Consider the following 23145-nt stretch of genomic DNA (forward strand, 5'->3'; position numbering starts at 1 on the left):
GGCATCAGGCTGGAACACGTGCTACTTTCTTAGTAACGATAGATTCTATCTTGGATTCATCTCTTCATAACATCGATAAGATTCATTTGCTCTTGGCTAAAAGACTATTTTCTTTCATTGTGTGTGTTTTAAACTCCTTATTCACCTTGTAGTTTGCGCCTGTGGAAGCGCGGAGAGCCCAGAAGGTTGTTCTTGAATGAGTTGAGCCTGGATCTCCAGTGAGCAGAGCCCGAGGCGGCCATCCCACCACTGCCCCCCGGGCTGGAGGGCGGGGTCAGCGACAGCGAGGCCCCTCCGGCTCCGTCCGCTCTGGAGGAAGAAGACGAGGAGGAAGAGGAGGGAGGGGTGGTGGAGGAAGGGTGTTGGAGTTGGTGCACAGGCGTGCCCAGCGGGGTGGGCAGCGGCGAGCCCTGCGGTGTGACCTGCGACACAGGGGGAGGGGTGGCAGAGGAGTTAGAGGACGAGTGGACGTTCTTGGACTTGAAGACAGATGGTGACGGGAAGTTGAAGAAGCGTGGAATGGGGGACAGTATAGGGGAGGGCGAAGGGGAAGGGGAGCGTGGTGTCTGGAGTGGGAGGGACTTCATGGTGTGAAGCTGGGGCCGTTCTGCGGGGCCTTTTGAGGGCAAGGTCTGGGTTTTTGGGTCGGGCGCCGGGCGGGTAGGTCGAGGGGTGGTGGCACTTCCTGGTTTGGGGTCTTTGGAGGAGGAAGCGGTGGAGGTGACTTCTGATTGGCTGAAAGTGAAGACCGGACTCTGATTGGTAGACAGAGAGAGATGGAAAGAGGTACAGACAGATGTGAGAGGAAGAAATGGTCATGAAATATGATTCATGGATATGATTTATCAGCGAACCTCATCCAGATGCAACAACGAATGATGGAATTAATTAGTTCTACTTCTATCATAAATGTGTGTCTTTCAGCCACTTTTTACCCATGTCAGCATGAGAACAGAGATTTTTCCATGAGGCAGCATGACATGACAATGCGTATGACTCAGGATGTAACGATATGATGGAGAGGCATGAGAAGCGATGACAGCCAGAGCTTGTGATATATATTAAAAAGTCACAATACAGGAAATTTTTTTTGTCAAGACCTGAACTGATGATGCATGTACTAAAGCAACTGACAATACACACACACACACACACACACACACACACACACTATTTGTGTTTTACTGGTATCACGCTACAATACACTACGTTGCAGAAAAGCATGTGAGAATGATATTTAATGATGTATTTTGATTACTAATAACCACTAATACTAATAACTACCAAAATCAGTGCTCCAATAAAAAAGGTCCAAATCCCTGAGTAATTTCATTACATGTAAGTTTTCCATGAAATTATTCATTAAATAAACATTCAGTTGATAAATTCCTAAATGATTAATTATTGGACTAACTTAACCTGTGATTTTATATATTGCAGTTACATTTTATTAAATTTATTTAGGGCGAAGAATAATGTTTGTGCGTCTTTAAATAACCATCTGAATCCAAACACAGCCTCACACCACTGTTACTTTAGAAATTCAATTTTTTTTTAAGATACTGAAATGGAGTCAAACTTTTCTGCTGTGGAAGAATACACACTTGATCTGCTGGTTGATATTTCCAGCAGCTCATTATGTACAGTCTTTGTGTCCAGCTAAGCTAACTTTTTGGCTCTACTAGCTTTATGCTAATGGTTTATTGTTTAAAAAGTTAACTCTTCTTTGTAGTGCTCATAAACAATAACAGCAAATCTACGGAGCTCTACATTAGCATATGTAGCTAATACAATAAAACTGAGAAACTGTGCACCTGCTAGCATGTTACACTGTATCAAATCCGAGAGGGTAATGAAGATGAGCTTTAGCTTAGTGTCCTTACAAAAACAATAACTGTATAAAGACTCTGTCACATGGGTGCAAATAACAAATGAACTTGGAGGATAGATCTGTAACAGTCTGTGCCATTCCTATGCTTTTACACAATCATGTTGTCAAATAATATAAAATACAGCATATGTATTCTGAATAGATATAGGCTGGTTATATGAACTATGTTTAAAACATTTAAAACAACTAAACAGAAATACTGCCTAAACCTAGCCACTGAGATCCACACAGAAACAATAGAGGGTGAAGTTCTTACCCTGGGACTGCTAAGAGGACTGGAGGACAGACCTGTGGAGGCCCCACTGACTGAACGAGACCTAACAAACACAGCAGAAAGTAACACATGCGCTCAGTCATCAAAAAAATATTCTGGCAGTTTGTAGCTCTAAGCTCTTCCAAGGCTGAAAGCTTTGTTCTCCCTTGTAGTTTTAAACAGTTAGTACCTCTGGCTGTATGCATTAGTGTCCAGGGCCCTGCGAGGCGGGGTGGGAGAAACCTGTTCTGTGACACTGAGGACCTCTAAACTCTTCCTCTCCGGACGACTGCGGCCATAACGATTCAGCATGGGGGAGTCAACACGCTTCCTGGGTGGGTCTGCGAGACAAAAATATTTGTGAATTAATTGAAATGGAAATGCAAGAAATAATTTAAAAAATATCTGGACATTTTCAAGAATAAATAGTAGCACAAACGTATTTTTTTATGGTTAGGACGATCTCACCTATGTCATTTCTTGGTGGCAGATCCTCGTCCTCACAGCTGGGGTATCGCTCTTTCCTGTCCAACAGGAGGTAGTAGATCATCTTTTCCTGGTTCTCCCTGCAGAAATGAGCGTAGTAAGATAAGATAAAATATCATGTATTAGAGTAACTTGGCCATACAGTAAATACATTTTGATGCATAATGTCTAAATAAAGACGCACTACTAGCTAACTTTTTTTGCTTGCTTTGGGTCACTTCCTGATTGGGGAAAGTAAGTATTCATTGTTCATGTTAACAAGGTTCAGTGTCAACTCTGAATTATTTTGCACTGCAGACATGTTTCATAAAGCTAAGCACAGCTGGATAATTATATATTTGTCTAAGAGGATTTTCTGATGGTTTCTCTATATAAATCATTACACTTTGCTCCTTTTCACTTTTACTCTTATTGTTATTTTGTGGCTTTTCTCCCTGAAACTATTATTACTTGCAAATGAAATATACTAAATCAGATAAAAAGTAGAGATCAGATTCAGGACTCTTTCAGATCATGTCACCTGTAATTCTCCTCCAACTGTAACCAAAGCCGTCCTGCCCACCTGCTATTCAAACCAGTCCAAGGGGCAGCCAATCAGAAGAAAGTTGGCTCAAAGGCAACAGAAAGGGAGCTAAAATGGCTAAAATAAAGAACAAATGATTCGCACTATGAGCAGAGCCACTCTACTCATAGTGATCTTTGATTTGAAAATGTACTTTTTGAATTTTATTAAGTGAATATTCAGGAAATAGATGAACTATCCAGGCTACCAATTCTTATTTCTGTTACTCTACATCACAGACATTAAACTTTCATATATCCCATGATGTTGCAATTGTTGCAGTTTTTAAGAGAGCTTAAAAGAGCTTTTTATCCCTGAAAATTTCATGTAGCTAACTCGTTTAAATCATGAGGTCAAATCTGGCATGTGTTACATTTATTAAATATACATTATATATATAAGTTATCATGTAAAAACATCTCAGCTGATTCAGAGGGCGATTGGTGTTATATAGACAGTAGTATCCAGCTCCTTACCACAAGACTTGAAAACATTTGCTTTCGTCAGGCTGATTAACTTCACAAAGAACAAAGTTTTTGAAATAACGTTTTTAATGACTCTTTTATATATGTTTTTTTTTGTATTACTGCCATGAAGAGACTAAATACAATTTTATTTTGGAGGCTCGTGTGGTGGGTGAACATCCACCTTAATTCTGCAGACAGAGAGGAAGATGCGAGAGACATTGTTTGCATTGTTGCTCTTGTTCCTGCCATGTCAGGCAGTTCATGATGTAAGTAATTGTCTGGCCACAATGAGACAAAGAGATAATGAAATTAAATCAGTAACACAGAGTTGTGTTTTCTGTTTTTGCTTTCTCAGTATGTGTACAAGCACACTTACATTTAAAAACTGCACTTAGCGCCTGTGTACGAGCTGAGATGCCAGCGGCTGTAATGGTGTAAACTCAGGAATCGGGAGGAATAATGGAGAAACAGGCATGTGGACATAAATCTGATTTGAGGGTTGAACCGTGGTTGGCATAGATTCGACAATATCTCGGATGTATGACCATGTAAAAGTGGACATTTCTGTGTTGTATTTACTCACTCCTCACTTGTAAGGTCCTGTGTGAGTTTAACCCGATCTCTGAAGCACCCTAGGGAGTACATGCTTTCCAGGACATCAGGGTCAAGCTCGGTTAAGGACAGGATCCTCTTCATACACACTCGGCGAGGGGGAGGCTGCTCTGGACAGGGCTCGTTCCGACCGCCGCTGACACAAAAACAACAAGTCAGTCTATTTAGGTTGTGTACTTAAAAATGCTTTCTCTGAAGAAAAGAGTTTAGCATGTGAAGCAGTGAACACCGCCACATCAGCCACAGGTTTTCATATATAAATATAAATCGATCTGGTTTAAGCATGACTGTTGAAAGAGATAGTAGAGGTAGTATTGTTTCACTTAAACCCTGACAGAAAATAAAAATGTGATAATAATTGAAAAATAACTGAAAAGCTTAATTTTGCTTTCCAAAATCCAGGCCGGGAGCTACTCTTGGTCTCCAAGATTGCAGGACTGAAGAGAGAAATCCCAAAATAGATCACAGGATTCACTCACCTACTTGTAGTTAACGCTCACTGATGGTGTACTTTATGTATGAGACACGGTATTTCAGTACCAGCACGACTTAAAAGCTTTATATTTAAGAATTGGAATTAGGAAAGACATCTTAGCCTGTGATTCCATAAAATGCTATTTGACTTTGTTAAATTTAACAAGGGGAAATTCTGCAGAGATTTCTTACGCTGCCTTTGAAACAGTTCCTATGGAGGATAATAGTAAGCTGGTATGTATAAAGAGTCAGCAGGGGTGGAGGTGCATTAAAAGAACAAAATAAGAAGTTAAATATACTTACAGGTACCAGGGGTGTTTCTGTATTGCTTCAAGCTGTATTGAAAAAACACAAGCCAATATTAAAGCACTGATCAAAAGAGACTTATTGTGACTTATTTACATGTACAATCACATCTCAACACTGGCTTCTGGGAAAAAATGTCCGTGTTTTGAAGGAAAGCACATTTGTTTATGTTTGATATAATATAGAATGATCAAGTTTATGACAGTGATTGATTGATTAATCGTAAATTACCTATAATTTTGAATAAAAATTTTAGTAGATGTACATTTTCAGTAACTCCACCCATGTTCTAATGTCATATTGTGTTACCTGATGTGAGCTTATCATGCTAAACTGCTAATTGTTAACAGAAATACCATTATCCTAATTATGTTAGCACAGCTGAAATACATGTGCTAGTCTAAGAAGCAGTGCATTTAGTGTCTCTAGCATTTGCTTTTATGGTTTTGATTATGTCATTTGTCTCATTTGACCCGTTTCATGTTATATCGATTTGCTTCATTAAAAACAAAAAACATCTCAAAATGAACCCAGACGTCTGAGCAGCAGTGCGAGTCTCTGACTCAAACCCATATTTTACAACTCTTGTTGCAAAACTAGTTGGGAAGTCGTATGAAATGTACATAAAAACAGAACAGAATGATTTGCAAATCTCACAAACCCACAGTTTATTCACAAAATAGAAACCACTGCTTCTTGTCTGCTATTGCATTGGAGCTAATTAACATTCAGCATTCTTAATTTTTTAATTACATGATGTTTTCCATCGGTGAAGGATGCGGACTGCAAGGCAGGACAGAACCTGGACAACACCAGGACTCTTCTACTGCAAGCACATGCTGTTATAACAGATGCAATGTAATGTAAAGGTTCTTATAGTCTTGCTGAGATGACCTTCCCTGAAAAAGACATTGTCTGGATGGAAGCATATGTTGCTCTAAAACCTGTACTGATTCCCCCCTCAGTTCAGAAACTCACATCTTTGGTCCCTCACCTTTTTAGTCCAGGAGATGCAGGGTCCATGTTTTTCAAAAAGAATTTCAAATTTCAGTTAATCTGACCAGAGAAGAGTTTTCCACTTTGCCTCAGTCCATTTTAAATGAGCTTTGCCCAGAGAAGACGGTAGCATTAACCTGCATTTGGGTGTGGCGTCGTGTGCTCACTGATAGTGATTTCTGGAATTGTTCCTGAGCCCATGCACCGATTTACAGGACAGAATCATGTCTGTTTTTAATTCAGTGCTGCCTGAAGGCCTGAAGATCATCGGCATCCAATACAGATCTTTGGCCTCTTTCCTTGTACCTTGTAAAGGTTTTTGCATTTATACAGTTACGTACTGTAGATAATGACATATCCAAAGTCTTTTCTTTGGGGAACATTATTCTGAAATCTTGCCAGGCGCAGTTTTTTGCAGATTTGTGAACCTCTACCAATGTTTTCTTCTGAGAGTCTTTCTAAGATGTTGCCAGTTAACCTTATTAGTTGCAAAATGTTCCTCCAGCTGTTTCTTTTAGTACCACTTACTTTTAAAGCCTTTTGTTGCCCCATCCTAACTTTTTAAAGACATGTTACAACGGTGATCTAAAAGAAGCCATTTTTCTTACAGGGAAGGTAACGATTTTCAAACAATGTGAAGCCCATCTTATTCCATCTCTACAGGAGTGGACATAAAACCCAGGTCAAACCATGCAATGCTCAGAAGGACCCAAGAGCTACATCTCAGACTGTTTAAAAAGAACATGCCACTACAGCATTGGTTTGCAAAGTTATATCTGAATAGACCACAAAGCCATAGTCCAGACCACAACCTAACCGAAATGCAGTGATGGGACTTTAAGAGAGCTGTGCATAAATGACTGCTCACAAACCTCACTGCACTGAAGCGACACTTTAAGGGAGAGTGGACAGAAAATTCCTCCACAGTGATGATGATGAGTGATTGATGAAGTACAGAAAATTTACTCGAGGTTATTGCTGCCAAAGGTGGTTCCACAAGCTGCTAATGTACTCTGTTTTTCACAGCTCAATTTATTAGGCGTTAGCTACTCTTTCTAGCTAGCTAATTGCACATTTGACAGGCTAACACGATCGTAAACATGCTAAGTATTTTGAATCTTCATTATATCAACATGTCAGCAAGGTCAATCTAGTTATATGAGCTAACTGGTGGAGCATTTAGCCAGTAAAGCCCCACAGATTCTAGTTTTCACAACATGGTAAAAAGTTTCCCTGCAGCAGTCCTACATGCCCTCGCACATTAGATTCTCTGCATTAGGACTGCATATAAGTGGAAGCCATCACATCAGTCCTGTGCAGCATCTCTTGGGGCTAGAGTAATGAAGCAGCTGCAGTTCTGCAAGCGTATAAAAGGAGAAAGTGGGCCTACTGTGTAAGCACTGCATTTATACATCTGCAGAGAGGAAACTTGCAAGCAGCTGCACACAGCGAGGGCTAACTGGCTAACTTGCTTACAAAGGACTGCAGACAGGAGCCTTTCCAACCGCCTCCTGTTATAAATTAAATGTGATGAAACACTAAAGATGTGTTGCTGTATTTGATCTTAACTACTACTAAACTGGTGTGAAATCTGTCTCCTTGTGCAGTGGGTGGTTTCCATGGAGGCAACGAGGAAGCGGATAGAGACAGGGAGTGAGGGAGAGACAGTCTGACCTGGTTTCAGGCTCCATTAATCAACAGCTCATCAGACAAACTCACAGCTTTGATTAAATCTGCTGTTGTAGACTAACTAACCAGACTTTTTCCTCCTCTCTGTCCTTATTTTACAGCCCTCTGTGACACACATTGTCACAGTTGTCCCCATCTATCTGCCTGTTAAGCATGAATTAATTTCCACATGATTGCTTTATCTCAGCTTCATTTTATAACCTGAGTGCAATGGAACTTCATCTAGCTGCCCAGATCATTCACTCATTTCTTTATTCATTCACTTGCTCACCCTCTCCACTCATCTCTCTCTCTCTGAAATGCCAGTCTTTTCTTTTTTCAAGAATCTGACCTTTAGTTAGAAAAGGTTTTGAGTTCCTGGATTCATTTAAAAACTACAAACTTGCGTCTAAGAATAGAAACAACAAATAGTGGTACTTCTGTCATTGCTGACTCTACTTCTGTCTTTCAGCAAAACCTTAGGGCCATGCCTATGCTCACTCCTTCTACCCTCCTCATTTCTCTCCTTCATCCTCCCTCTGTAAGGTCTCGTGTCAGGTTTCATTTCTGTCACATCTTGAAGCAAACCCCGAGGCTGGGTCTTTTCTTTTCCCCTCATCCACCCTTTTAAATGTCCAGGCCACGTGCTGGACAAAACCCGATAATCCCCACCCTCCTTTGCTACTTTTACGACACCTGAAAAGCTTTTAAATTTGATGCAATTTACAAGGATTATGGAGGCAGATCTAACATAAAAATTAGTTTCTGAAACAGCATGATGTTGATTTTAAATAGAGGCAGACAAAAACAGGCCTTTCATTTTAATGGTGCTACAGTTTTTTCTGCCTGAAATGTCAGCGACAAATCATACAAATTGCAGGTACTTAGCTAGTTCAGTTAACATTACGTTCCACAATACAGTGAAACAGCATCTCCACCTTTATTTTTGGAAATTTTAAAAATAGGAAACATGAACGGAATGACAACACACACAATACTGTTCCATAACTCATGTAGGAGAAAAGGAATTGTAGTTTAGTGTTAAGATAGTTACCACAATAAGTACATTTTGAGATTACACTGATTTTTACCAATTATTAGGCTACTGCACGTGTTCATATTTCCAACCATCGAAGGAGCTTGAAAAGAAAAGCGTCTGGACTTCTTTAAGTTGCTTGAAGACGTTTCACCTCTCATCCGAGAAGCTTCTTCAGTTCTAAGGTCAAATGGTGGAGAGTTCCAGATTTTAAGACCTATGGGAGTGTCCCCCCAAGAGGGACAAAAGACCTCCTAATGATCCTCTACCTAATCACATGAGCCAAGGTGCGAAAACGGGTGTAGGTCACAATCAGCCAAGGTTTTGGGTGAACTCATTGTGAAATCTAGCCCCACCCTATCATGTGATTTCTTGAGGTCAGAAGGCCCAGGATGTGAGTGGGCGTTAACGTGTCTGGGAAGGGAGCTCAAAACTGAATTCTCAGATCAGAGGTGAAACGTCTTCAAGCAACTTAAAGAAGTTCAGATTTTCTTTCCAAGCTCCTTAGACTACGATGACCTGGATGACTGAGAACCTTCACAGACAGATTTCCAACCATCCATTCTCTTCCACTTATCCTTGCTAGGTTGCGCTGGAGCCTATGTTAGCTACCATAGGGCGAGAGGCAAGGTGTACCCTGGACATGTTGTCAGTCTGTCGGAGGGCTAACAAACAGAGACAGACAGCCAATCGCACTGATGGGCAATTTAGCATTACCAATTAACTTAACCCCACTACCCACATAGCAAACAGGTCTGGCCCAGATCTGGCATCAAGCTGGCACTTCTGACTGACTGGTGTCATGGCAGGGTGTAAGTCAACCAGATGTGCACCAGGTCTGGCAATGATGCCACTGTTTATGTTCCTATTTTCCCATTTTAGTTAGAAGACCCAAATGCCATGTTGCAATACTATACTGCTATGATAGCCAATGTTTCAAATGCAGGTTTGACAGGTTTGTGAGTGTACACTTTATCCAAAACCTAGTGAGGGTTTACTCATGTTTACCACTGGGTGGCTGTAGCTCAGCAGGTAGAGCAGCTCACCTACTGATTAGAAGGTTAGTGGTTCGATCCCTGGCTCCTCCAGTCTGCATGTCACGAGTCTGAATATGTATGAATGTAGTTAGGAAGCACTCAGTTTAGAGAAAGTGTGTGAATGTGGCATGTTATATAGAGCTCTTTCAGTAATCTGGGAGAGGAGAAAAGCGCTATATAAGAATCAGTCCATTCACTGTCTGAACAGAGTTTTGTCATGTTACTTTTGCGCTATTATGTCCCGGCACATGTTGTTATTACATGGCTTGATTAAGGTACACATTAGGCTGACATCTGGGGCCAGAGCTGAAATTGTTCTGGGCCAGCAGTGTGTCTACAACTGGCCTTGTGCTGGCCCATGTGTGGGCCACCTCTGGCAAACCTGATTTGGGCCACCAAAGGGCTGTCATTCTTTGCAGCATGTGGGCCATGTGTAAGCACATTGTATGGGCCAGATCCGGGCCATACCAATTTTGCTATGTGGGTAACTGCATGTCTTTGGACTGTGGGTGGAAGTCAAATTACCCAGAGAGAACCCATGCAAACACAGGGAGAACATGCAAACTCCACACAGAAAGTCCCAGGCGGTGGAATCGAATCATGAACTTTTTGCTGTGAGGCAACAATGCTAATCACCACGCCACCATGCTGCCTATGTGTTCATATTTCAATAAATATAATTTATTTCAATGTCATGAGGCAAAAAACTCATAGAATGGGTAATAACTTATGGCTTTGACTCTTAGTTGGTAACACTGGCTAGGACTTCCGACTGTGACAATCAGGACCAACCTGCTATCTGTGCAGGCAGTATTCTTAAGGAAGTAATGCTCAGTTAATACTGTTAGTAGGAAGCTAGCTTGCCTGATATGCTAATGAATGTAGGCCAGATGAGCAAGTCCAAAAATATCTTTATCTGGAACAATCCATAGCCAGAAAAGTTAGCTTAAAGTCAGCCATAATTACAAAATGTTTAGTTGTGTTCGTTGTAGACAAAATTAATCATTAATCAATTAGAGTACACTTTTTGATTTGTATAGTCATGGCTAATCCTGTGGGTTGAAGCTCCTTTATTCTCCTTCTGACAGATTTTAACAGGAAAACAGAAAAGCATTCAGAGAGAGCTCTTTATCTTTGCTTCCAACATGATGTTGGATAACCTCTTCAATGTCACTGTAGTTACATATCTTGTGCATTGCTGCATTATTATTACCAACCAGCTAATTACTGAAAACTAAAACATGGGCTCAAAAAATCGGAAAATCTAGGTAAATCACCATCAGGTAATGGTGATCTCTTTAAGTGACATGTTCCCTCCTTACCGTTAGTCTCTTGTCAGAGTTGACTTCTATCATTCCTTTGAGCAAAGCTTGGCAGTCAGGAGGTATAAAGTGTGGCATGTGGAATACTCCACTTTTCACTTTCTCTAGAAGCTGTCGCAGGTTGTCATGATCAAAAGGCAAGGCACCCTGGAAAGTGAGGGCAGACGATGGAGAGAGAAGGGATGAGATTAAGAAGTACTGGTGGTTTAATCAAAAAGAATAACTGTTCATCAGTCTGCATCTGGCAACTTTGTGTATCAAAATTGTCTTTCCAGTCAACCCTAACCATTTAAAGTCTTTATGTACAGATGTCAGAATTGCTTTTTTGGTCCAACTCTTCTGTCCAAATTGGGACGTATCTCATCAAATAATAGCTGGTGACATTCAGAGTAAGTACGAGCTCCACACGTTACACCTTTATGATATCCTGAGGACTAAGGACATGAACACGTAAAGCTGTGGACACCACTGATAACCAGGTCTGTTTCAAGTCCACCTTAAGGATGTTTAGTTTGTGCAATGTGGTATAGTGTCTTGCAGACAAGTCCCAAAAAACTGGAAAGCACTTAGACATGTGCATGGCACCTTGCGTTTATGATGTGACAATTGACATCACTCAGACCCAAGTGGACCCTCGAATGCAATGTGGAACTGATAACCCCGATGGTTTGATAAACCCTCTGAGCTCTAAGTCACCATCGGTAAAGAACTCCTAACCCTAACTCTAAATCCATCTCAGGGCAATTAGAATTTTTACTTCTTCTTTGTATTAAGTGGTTCTCTCTTGTCTTGGCAATCAGGAAACAAAGAAAAATAATAAATAAATCACTCTAACACATTTCAAAAACTATTCAGATTTTTTTCCAGAACGATCCATTTGGCCTTTCTCCAAAATATAAAGTTAGGACAAATCACCCAGGGTGACCTCAGAGGGGTAAAAGCACATGGCAGATCTCAGCCAAGATCTTGGAAATCAGATCACTATGACTAACACACATCAAATATTATCCATTTTTTAGCATTTATTGTGAAAGGACTGTGGAGAGAAGATAGGAAAGCTGGGAGGGAGAGCAGGGGGAAGACCAGCAGTATATGGCCTCAGGGCAGATTCACACCTGGACCTCTTTAATAACCTTCTACCATATGGTCCCCAGTTAGCAATACCAGCTTTCTTTCTTTCTTTCTTTTCGTCAAAGAAGTACTTTTTGTTCATCTCTCAACCACAAGGTTAGATTTTGCATTATGTGGTTACAGTTAATAACTGAGACCTCAAAGAGTAAATGTTCTAAATAGACATAAATCATACAATCATACAAAACAGAAAAGAGTATGCAATATAAGAAAGAGACATAAAAACCCCAGAAGCTGAGAGAATCTTCTTACCACGAGGAGAGCAAACAGAATGACTCCACAACTCCAAACATCCGCCCTACGACCATCGTACTTCTCACCCTGAAACACAGCAGTGGGTTAATGTTACACATGCAAACACACACAAAAGACATTGTTCATTTAAAGTAAGGAACTTACCCTTATGACCTCTGGGCAAGCATAATGGGGAGATCTGAAAGGAGAGAATTATTTTATTCACCAAGATATAAAAAATGCTTTCGTGGATGTTGATTGTGTTGCGATCTGAGTGTACAAAAACTGAGAACACCTGCTTGTTAATAGGTGAATCCAGGTAAAACCTACAATCTGTTGCTAATTTTATCATTTAAATCCATATTCCTCCCGATGGGCTGAGCGTTTGAGCTCTTGGTGAATGCTGCCATTGATTATGTAAAAAGCACAATGAAACATCCCATGGATGTTTTATGGGTTGATTAAAGTCAATAAAATGCTAAGACACTGTTGCTAAGATAACTGTTTTATCCATTACAATAAAACTGATAAGACAACTGAACCACAAAAATCTTCTTTGTGGTCTTTGCCAAATGAAACCCACACTCACCCACAGCTGGTTTCCAGCAGACTATCCCCAACTTGTAGCGAGGCCATGCCAAAGTCTGCTATCCTGATGTTGTTCTTCTCATCCAGGAGGAGATTCTCTGGCTTAAGGTCTCTGTGACTGAACATACAAACACCCAATGAAAGCACTGAAGTCTTTTTTCCAAGCCGTAAGTAGAAAGAAGAAAGGTACTTATTTGTATATTTGGTTGACTTGTTTGACGTGAACATTCATAGCAAAGTGTTTATTAAAGGTTCGTCATCTGGAAGAGAAAGCTGCCATGTGGTTCTAATAGGGGACTGGTTTCAATCAGACCAAATATATAAGCAGGTGACATGGCACTCAGATAATACTAAAAAATAAAATAGACCTGTGTTAGAATTCAAACACAGATGGTGATTGTCATGACTATGTCTCCAAAGAGCCAATCAGCAGTGAAACATGTATGCCAATCAAGTTGTTTCAATGTCCCAAAGTAGGGTTCTTGCAGTAAAAAAGTATATTTTGGGGGGTCAAACTTATCAAACAACTCTGTATCAGACTTGACTGAAACTTATAGTAGAGCTCCAAAACAACTGCTGAGATGTGTTGTCAAGATGGCTTCTGTGTGACAAGACTTGCCTCTTGTAGGACTTACATTCAATACTCTGGGTAGATTTTAGCACTGATGTGAAAAAGGGTAATTTAGCATGATCATATAACAAAGAGTTGATACAGCCGTTGAAGATGAAGAACTTTAGCAGATACTGTTGTGATTTTAGCATTTACACTAAAGCAGTGTATATGATAGAGCAGTGATTTTGATTTTATAATGACTGTACTCCAAGTATGTATCTTTATATCTGTATGTATCTTCTCCTTAATGGACGGGCCAATCTGAACAAAACTTTGCACGACCATCGTTACACTTTAAAAAAAAAAAAAGGATTTATCATAAATCCCAGTTCTTTTGATTTTCAAATTAATCTTCCCTCAACAAATGCAATGTTACATTCTCATTATACGTTTGCTTCACGTGTCACGTTCAGTGTACGTGACCCACACATAACTAACGGTCACCAAAATTTGTATCCACAGTGTCATTTTGTTTGAGTCACCACTAAATATGGACTGAGGAATCTGAAAAAGCACTGTTATCCAGCAGCCACAATCAGTAGTTTATTAACAAACAATAATTCTTCATTGGAAGTATATGATGAGCTTAAAAAAATCAAATACAGCTCGTGTATAAGTTTGGCCCCTAGATGGAAACCCTTGGGGCTCAATCTGCATTTGGTAATAATTCCACAAGAGACAATTCCCCATTCAAGTGGACTGATTATGCTCTTTTCCAAATCGCCATTTTTATTCAAGAACTCTACTAGAGTAGCTTTCCACAACTGATGATTTAAAATAATCCTTTCCTTAAAGCTAGCCTCTCTTTAAGACAATTTTTCTGCCCCTGAAACAACAAATATATGCCTAATATATGACCATATTAGGCATCTTTCCCCCCTCATGACATCTTTAAGACACAAGAGTAGAAAAAATGGTCTGAATCTATTAGTGTTTTGTGTCATAGGCACTATAGATACATTAGCTGACCTCAGTATTTGAAGGTTTAATGGCTAATATGAGCACCTACCACTGTTTAAAGGGTCCCTTTAAACTTCTATCATAGTCTCATTTGCGCTTCCTTGGCTAGGACACTCATCTCAAAGAGCTTCTACCTTTTTTCCTTGTTAAATAAAGGTTAAATAAAAATAAATTAGTGAAATGAATTTAAATACGAATATTCAATAATATTTATTTTAATTCTCCAAATTCTATTATAATAAGATGACAAGAAGCTATAATGTGGCCAAATGAATAATGAATTATCTCTCATTTATTCCATCTTGGGAACCAGTGGGCTAAACCAGCTGCTTGAATATGAAATAGATAAAACAAACCCAGGTCTAATTATTATTCATAACAACCTGTAAGGCCCAGGCGGCAAATATCTGCAGAATCAGTATTTCTGCTTGCAGTTTATCTGATAATATTCATACTGTTCCTTGAGTAGGAGTTTGTGAGCACTGCTTTTACTTGTAGATCTTTAAATTGTCATACTGCAACTTAAACTAAGTAAAGGATCACAAAAGCTGAGAATGATTTAGTTCTTAAAGCCATTAAAAAAAAGTCATCAACAGGCAAACAACAAATGAGAAAGGTTTCCTGTAGCTTCTCACTGACCATATGGAGTGACTATGGCAGAAGTCGAGGGCAGAGATGATTTGTCTGAAGAACTTCCTGGCCTCTTTGGGGGTGAGCCTACCCTTCTTCACCAGGTAATCAAATAACTCTCCACCAGATACATGCTCCAACACAAGGTACCTGGGTCACAGACACAAAAATGAATAAATAAGTAACATAAAAAAGGTGTATCTCTGCAGGATATCTTCTATGCCATGTGCTTATTTATCTCGCTTTTGTCTTACAGAACATTGTTCTCTTTTTAATTCAGTGTTGTTTCTGCTCTAGCAGAGATCCAGAAGCAGATTATTTTATGTCAGCAGAAAGGAGAAAGACACAGAGATGTACTCACAGGTATTTGTTATTTTCATAGACATCATGCAGCTTCAGAACATGAGGGTGCTCTATTAGTTTAAGAATAGCTATTTCTCTCTCCACCTGCACAGACGGAGGGAGGGAGAGGTGTAGAGAAAGGTTAAGAGAGAGGGAGAGAGAAAAGAGCAAGTTAGAAATGATGGAAATGGAAATGTCAGACAGAAGAGGAAGGGAAATATGATGTAAGACAGCAAGAGGGAGGACACAAGTACATAAAAAAGAAGTTGGGTAAAATTCAGAATAGGCAGACTTATTTTTTAACTTTTTTTCAATAGTTTACTACATTTAGTGCAGAATAATCAGAAATAGTAACAAAGTAGAGATGCAATACACAAATTATAATTTAAAACAAAAAGTTCTGAAATTGAAATTGTTAAGAACACATGAATCAAATGTACGCTGTTCTAATACCATTATTTACTTTGCACAAGCTAGTAAGTAGGTCAAAGCCGTAGTGAGCTAGCTTCATTATGCTAGTTACTAATCAAAATGCTAGTTTAAAGCCTTTGTCTTATCTAAACTTTCATGAAGATAAAGGCTTGGCATGTACAGAGTGTGACTGTGAATTTCTGGGCCAACATCCAAGTTAAAAATAACAGTTTGGCACAGCCGTTTCTCTTTTGTTTTGTTCATTTGTCTTTTAACTTTTAAGTATAGAAAAATAACCAAGCCTTTTAAAAGTATTTCAGCTCTTCACCACACCATCTCCTAACATTTTAACTAGTGCAAAATCATATGTCACCCTACATAAACGTCTACCGCTGCAGTAAATATCATCTTACTTTGACAATACGCAGATATCGTTCAAGAAGGCCCATATTAGCTTATAGAGCTATTCTGACAAATTATTAGTGCATCCCTTTTTAGAGCCTGTGTTTTGTTTTTTTGTTACTCCTGCTTTATGGATGAATAACATTTATAACTCATAGCTAACAAACCTCCAAAGAAATACATAATTACGTAATTTTGCCGCTAACATTTTAGCCTCTTTTAGCAAGCAGCTTCTTAGCTAGCAGGGCTACTATGGTTGAGTCATTTTGTCTCTCAGAGACCATAGTTCAAATTCCACACAGAATTAATGATTTTTACACTTTCATTGTGTTGTTTGGTTAGGATCTGAAACCAAAATAACTTTCTACGTTTATGAAATAAAACACAGTTTGGATTAAAATATAGCTGCCACTTTTTCAAAGCTCTGTCAAGGTGACTTATCCCTTTTGAAGAGTCTGAAGAGCACAGCTTAAGGCATAAAATCTACTTCCTATTGTAACACATTACCTGTGTTTAAATGAACCAAAAGATTGCTTTTTGGTGACTGTTTCACATTTTGCCTTGAGACCAGGCTGTGTCAGTTGATTCGAGGAGCAGTTTTCTGTAAAACTTATATAGTTACATTTTTTCTTATTAATCTTTGATGAGTCAAATATGATGAAACAAAAGCAAAAGCTAGTTTTTCTGTCTAAAGGCCATTCTCAAGATTTATCTGACTAAATTCAGTATTTGTATTTCCTTAGACAGGGGCAGACAGCCCTCATATTAGCTATTGCTAAACTTTTTATGCTTATTGCATATGTTTTATTACAGTGCATAAAAATATGGATGCCTATTTTTTAAAAGAAATGTAATTTTAAGTGTTCATTTTAAATATTTATTCGTTCATTCAGCTCTAGTATAGTAGCTGTCCACAGCATGACCTATTATAGAGCAGAACACGTGGCAGAGAACTAGGCGCAGCATTGATTTTCCTTCCACACTGCCGGATTGATTGCTGGACAGTAAATTCATGTCATGCCTACTGTCTTTTAAATAAACTTTACAGCTAAAAAATAGAGTCTGAAATGCCCTAAAAGTTTTACCAAAGACCTTTGTGAAACCATTTAAGGACTGCTTGTTGTCTCTGTAAAACACATCTATGAAAAACTAATTGGTTTAATAGAATACAACAGGACTGTGATGCAAGAAATATATTTTAAGACAGCATAAAACTGAACATATATGTAAAAGTCTAGAGCCAGACAGTGATTTCTTTATATTTTGGTAGGAAATTGGGAAATAGGTGCAGCAATTTATTGAAACATTCAGAAATGTACAGTAATACAGTATATGATGTAAAAAATATTTTAATTAGGTTTTAAGTCAATATTTAGTATGACCACATTTATTCTTCACCATAGTCTGAACTCTCTGAGGCTTTTTTCTTGTAATTTCTTAAACTAGTCTTCAGGAATAGTTCTCAAGGCTTCTTGAAGGACATCAAAAGCTCTTCTTTGGAAACTGGCTGCCTTTTGTTGTCTGTCAACATGATTCCACTCTGCTTCAATACGACTGAGGTCAGATTCTGGGGAAGCCAATCCATGACTGAGATTGTTTTATTGTGTGTTTTCTATCCTGGCACACCTCCGTTTTTTCTTCCTGTTCCTGTTCTTTAAGATGGATTCTTGGCAGCCATCCTTCTAGTGAGACCATTTCTGATGAGAGTTTACCAAACAAGGGTCAGATGCATCTCTCATATTCTGTGTCAACTCTTTGCTGGATTTTTTCCTACTCCTTAAGGGCACGACTTTCACATACTGTTCAAGTTTCAAAGAGAGGCACTTGGACTTCTTTTGCGTTTCTGAGATGGTTCTCCTTCTTCAGTTCATCGACTGCAGATAGTTTTGAGGCCTGTCATTTCTTTCGTCCGCCACTTGTTTTTAAAGACACACCACACATGACAAGATTTGCCAGGTTTTGGAATCACTTTGTTGGTGCAAAAAATATAATTTTTGGTCTGTTAAACTGTTCTTTGGCATTTTTTGCATATTCAGCTAAAGAAATTGGTACAAATTATGTGTTTTTGCAGCACTAGCACTAACTCTTTGCTAAGTTGTCTGTTATGTGTGGACACAACACTGGTTCATCCCTTGAATTTTGTGCCTTTTTTTAAGTTTGAATGATTCAGGACATTTGTCACGTGCTATTGGTGAATGCTGCTTTTCCCCCCACACAGTTATCAGACTATAGAAAGTAGGGCTGCCACGATTAGTCGACTAGTCACGATTACGTCGACTATCAAAATCGTCGACGACTGATTTAATAGTCGACGCATCGTTTGAAGCTTTGTAAGATCACAAAAGACGCAGGAACAAGTAGTAGGATTTAAGAGTGTAATAACGGACTGAAACAGAAGATGGCAGCACTGCATGTACAAGGATGCCAGCTGCCGTTACACTCCGAAGAAGAAGAAGCAGCAGTGTCCCAGAATTCATAGCGCGGCCCTGCTCAGTTTTCAACAATGGCGGCAGCTAGTTAGTTTTAATATTACTCTTATTAATCTTTCTGGGTCACAAAATAAACGTTTAACATATTTTCAGGCGAGAATGTAGCTGTGTAAACCTCAAATATTTGCTCAGTTTATCAAGACACTGCATATTTTCAAAAGCGCTCCGACGTTTTCGGAGACGTCTGTTACCCACTAGCTCGATAGCTAGCCGGGGCAAGGCTCACTAGAGCCCGTGCGAACACCGGACTCCCGGCAAATCGTTTTCAAACCCACCACTGTCTTTCGCTACTCAGGTTAAACATATATAAGTCAGTTAGATAACTTAAAAATGTTATTGTTTGGCCTTTTTGAGTATTTTATTTGTTCCTGAGTAAATCGGTTTGGCTGAGATTAAAGTTATAGTTTATACACGACTGAATAAACGTCAAGCAGACAACTGATTATCAGAAGTGTGAGATGTTCGAGAATATACTCCGGTGTCCCGTTATATTTTAGATAGCAAGGAGTTTATTAAACTTTACCGAAACAATCTGTAAATCTCATTAAATTTAATAAACTATCATCTTGTCTTTATTTTTAGTTAGCACATACCCTAAACACTTAAAACTGTAAGCTAATGTTATATAAGAGCAGATGCTGCTGGTGCAATAAGCTGTACGTTTTACGTCCAATGGATGCATGATCCGATTAGTCGACTAATCGCAAAAATAATCGGTGACTAGTCGACTATCAAAATAATCGTTTGTGGCAGCCCTAATAGAAAGACAACGTTATGTTGTATTATTCTGATAAAATAAACACACACATAGAAATGGAACAGGAGCAAGTTCGTGATGTTTGAGCCAAACATACCAGATGCGTGATATATACCTGCCTCACCGTGGAATCTTGAGCTATCCGGTGTTTTTAGGATGCTGACATTTTTGCACATCTTAAAACATATGTTAGCACCATGCTGCACGTCTAGCGCCTAAAGTGTGCCTTGTGCAACCTGCCAGTTCTAAAAAAGACATACCCTGCAAAGCTCCAAGCAATCAACCACATTAAAAACGCCAACATGAACAAGCTATTTAGCTTTCAGTTCAGTCCAGTGTATTTCAGCTGCAGTTGCTTTCATCAGAGGGCTTAATTAGCAGAATGAAATCATCCCTATTGTTCGGTATACAGAAGCAGTGCCCACACACACTCAGCAGCTCCAAGTTCCAACACACTGCCGGGCTTTTCTTGACAAAAATAAAGACTCGTTTTCTGCTGCTATTTCTGCAGAGTGCAAGCTTAACATGATTTGAGCTTGGCAGCCACCATAATGACAACCACAGTGACTATATGCACGGCACAGCTAGAAAGACAGCCAGATAAGTAGATGAGGTGAATTTGGAGTGGCGTACCTTCATTAGGACCGATTCGGAGAGCTTCTCTCTGTTGACGATCTTTATGGCCACCTTCTGCCCTGTTATACAGTGGACACCCAACTTCACAAGTCCTGAAAAGCAAGACAGAGGGAGGAGAAGAGAGCATCTGAATATCGCAGATCATGATGCGGTGTGAATAACAGGAAGGAAGGGATGTCATGATTAATTCAAAAAGCTTCACTCTTCCAACTCAGCTTTAAAAAATGATTTAGAGTCATCTCTATTCTCAGAAACCTTCTCAAAAATGTTTAGCCTTTGGGAGACCCTTTAAGAAGGCTGTGGAGGGATAAAACTACAGGAGATGAGAAGACTTAGTGTACAGAATAAATACGGATTAAACTATGAGCTTCGATATTACAAAAATGTTAAAGTGGCTTTGCAGTGGGGGTGTTACACCCCGGTGCACCTTGCAGACGCCCTGTTTTTTGCGTTACTCTGAGGGGTGCCTACCTGTCTGTCCCTTCCCGAGGGTCTTCTCCAGCCGGTAAGGCCCCACAAACTGATTGGACTGGCCCACCGTCAGCTCTTTGCTGCTCATCCTTCCCGAGATGAAATTCTATTCCAGATATAAGGCAAATCAAGATAGCGCTCGCTCCTGCTCCGTGCGTAATGCCGTAACGCACATTACAGGCGGCTATACGGCGGTGCAGAGAGGAGGAAAGGAAAAGAGAGGAGGTGCGGACTGGTCGTGATCTAAAGCCGGGCCTTGCAGGCTACTCCCATGCAATTGTTTGTCATGCGGTCAGGAGTGAGAACCGGTCCTGTTTCCACTCTGTAAATCCAGAGTCTTTCAAGTCAGCGTTACCAAAGCACAGGAAGCGGCATTATTCAGAGGAAAGGTAGGAAAAGATCAGAGATGAGGACGTGTGAGGTTTAGCCGGTACCAGAGATGGGAGACGTCCACAGAGGTGCGAACAGTCACATGAAACCCACCCCCTGCTATAAATAACTGTAGTTTAAAGCTGATTGATCCTATATAGCTTATGCAGCTGGCCAAGAGTACAGCAGTAACGAAAAATCTCATTCAGACCTGGACAGGAAGGCTACATTTGCCACAGATTGATTTCTGTAAGAGCAGTCTCAAATATCCGAAGCCAGAATGCCCTGATCGATATCAGGGACCCCCGTTCTTCTGTTGCCGTCCAAAAAAAATGTTTTCATAATCCTCCCGAGCCCATACATTCCCCTCTTCCTGTCAAGTCGGGCCTCATTTGGTCACAATCTGCCTTTCTGTGTAGATGCGGCGTTGTCCAGATAACAATCTATTATCACAAACAGCATCAGCAAGAAGAATGGGTTTTCCAATATCCGGTGCACACTTTGGCTCGCCCCCTCCCCGGCCCTGCATCAGGAAATAGAGGAAGAGAGGGAAGAGCATCAAAAAGGCAAACAGCCTCGGGGGCAGACCGGGCCAGACGGCCGAAAGGCGTGCTGGCTCGGGACAGCTGCAGCGTGGAGAGGTGCGCTCGGTGCGCCGGGGGAAGGATCAGCGCTCAGCCCTGTGATTAATCCCGCTTCTAGAAACAACAAGCATCCTCAGCTGGCCTGGTGGTAGCCGACTCCCCGCCTCTCCTCTTCCCCTGCTCCCTCTTCCTCCCTCCCTCTCCCTCTCCCTCCCCCTCTCTTCTTCTTCTCTGTCTTTCCTTTCTTTCTCGCTGGCCGGCTTTGCTCATGATATCACCGCATCTCCTCCCTCAGCCGGCTGCTTCGTGCACAAGGAGCAGAAAAACAAACGCTAAATAAGTAAAAACATTTTAGTTTCGAGTCTTTCAGGTAGTCCGAAGTTGGCCGCATCCATGGGAGTGTTTATCATTGACGGGATGTCCTCCTGTACTCTGCTGCTACCCGTTTTTTCCCCCTCTTGTTTCCTCCACCTATTACACTCCTCCTCCTCTTCATGGGTCAGCATCAGCATCCGGGTTCCATAGTTCCCGCCCCACCCCTCCCTGGTGCTACGCCTCTGCCTCATCCACCTCCCTACCTCCCCCTCCCCACCCATCCTTTTCACTACTGCAAAGTTCCACAATACTGTTTGTGACTGACTGCAACAACAGCACGAGCGTAATTTTAAAAACTGCCACACGACCACGTGAACATCAGCATCACAGATACACACAAATAAATATTTGGTTTAGTAAAAATAATGGCAATATGTCAACAGAAATCTCGTTTGCCATTTTTTAAAATGGAGCCAACATTGTAACATTTCTATTGTTACAATGTTGGCTTCTATTTAAAGTAAAACAGAAGTTATACTACCGCCAGCTCTGATATAACACCCTCAGTTTATTCAGTCAGTCACGAGATTGCTGTGTTACTTTGCACATGCTCAGTACACAGAAAAATCTGTTTGGCAGAACTTTTCAACAACATAGATGAAGAAAGTGTAAAAGTTCAATTGTATTGTTTCTTTGTTTTTCTGCAGTCTATGGTTAGACGACAGCAACGTGAACTTACATCAATTTAATCTATAAGTTAATGCTGTCCTGGTTCTGGTGTTAGATGTTATTACTGTATATGACTGCAAAATTGGATGCACTGTAACAGGATCATTCCAAATAAAATGCAGTCTGTATAGATTCTATTCTATATAGAATCCAGTCTGCCAGTTGTTCACACCATAACCCCTCAGAATCAGCCTTTTATTTTCCTTTTATACCTGTCTGGGTTACAGGAAACACTGAAGTAAATGTGGTGGGCATCAAGAACATAATACAACCAGATTATAATTTGAAAGGATAACACTGAAAGCACTGAAGGCTCCAAACTGAATGTTAAAAATGAGTGTACTGTATTCAACACATGGAAGGAGTCACAGCCA

At 40.2% G+C, this 23145-nt stretch overlaps 1 protein-coding gene across 2 annotated transcripts in view; it reads right to left on the reverse strand.

Annotated features, from left to right (window-relative positions):
* LOC116309963 (serine/threonine-protein kinase BRSK1-like) overlaps positions 1 to 22230 on the reverse strand; it is a 37852-nt gene extending 15622 nt beyond the window's left edge. Inside the window, exons 1-14 of one of the 2 annotated variants that reach the window (XM_039610641.1) lie at positions 20775 to 22230; positions 20301 to 20395; positions 15628 to 15713; positions 15276 to 15416; positions 13065 to 13181; positions 12641 to 12674; positions 12494 to 12562; positions 11111 to 11257; positions 5049 to 5080; positions 4243 to 4407; positions 2613 to 2710; positions 2335 to 2485; positions 2148 to 2208; positions 146 to 755 (exon numbers count right to left, since the gene is read on the reverse strand). In XM_039610641.1, coding sequence (XP_039466575.1) covers positions 146 to 755; positions 2148 to 2208; positions 2335 to 2485; positions 2613 to 2710; positions 4243 to 4407; positions 5049 to 5080; positions 11111 to 11257; positions 12494 to 12562; positions 12641 to 12674; positions 13065 to 13181; positions 15276 to 15416; positions 15628 to 15713; positions 20301 to 20395; positions 20775 to 20862 — 1894 coding nt within the window. In that variant the 5' untranslated portion in view covers positions 20863 to 22230. The remainder of the gene's footprint in view (positions 1 to 145; positions 756 to 2147; positions 2209 to 2334; positions 2486 to 2612; positions 2711 to 4242; positions 4408 to 5048; positions 5081 to 11110; positions 11258 to 12493; positions 12563 to 12640; positions 12675 to 13064; positions 13182 to 15275; positions 15417 to 15627; positions 15714 to 20300; positions 20396 to 20774) is intronic. The other variant, XM_039610642.1, reaches the window with a different exon arrangement.
* Between the last annotated feature and the right edge of the window lie 915 nt (positions 22231 to 23145).

Source organism: Oreochromis aureus, linkage group 4 (genome assembly GCF_013358895.1).
Source record: "Oreochromis aureus strain Israel breed Guangdong linkage group 4, ZZ_aureus, whole genome shotgun sequence".
Taxonomy (NCBI): Eukaryota; Metazoa; Chordata; class Actinopteri; order Cichliformes; family Cichlidae; genus Oreochromis; species Oreochromis aureus.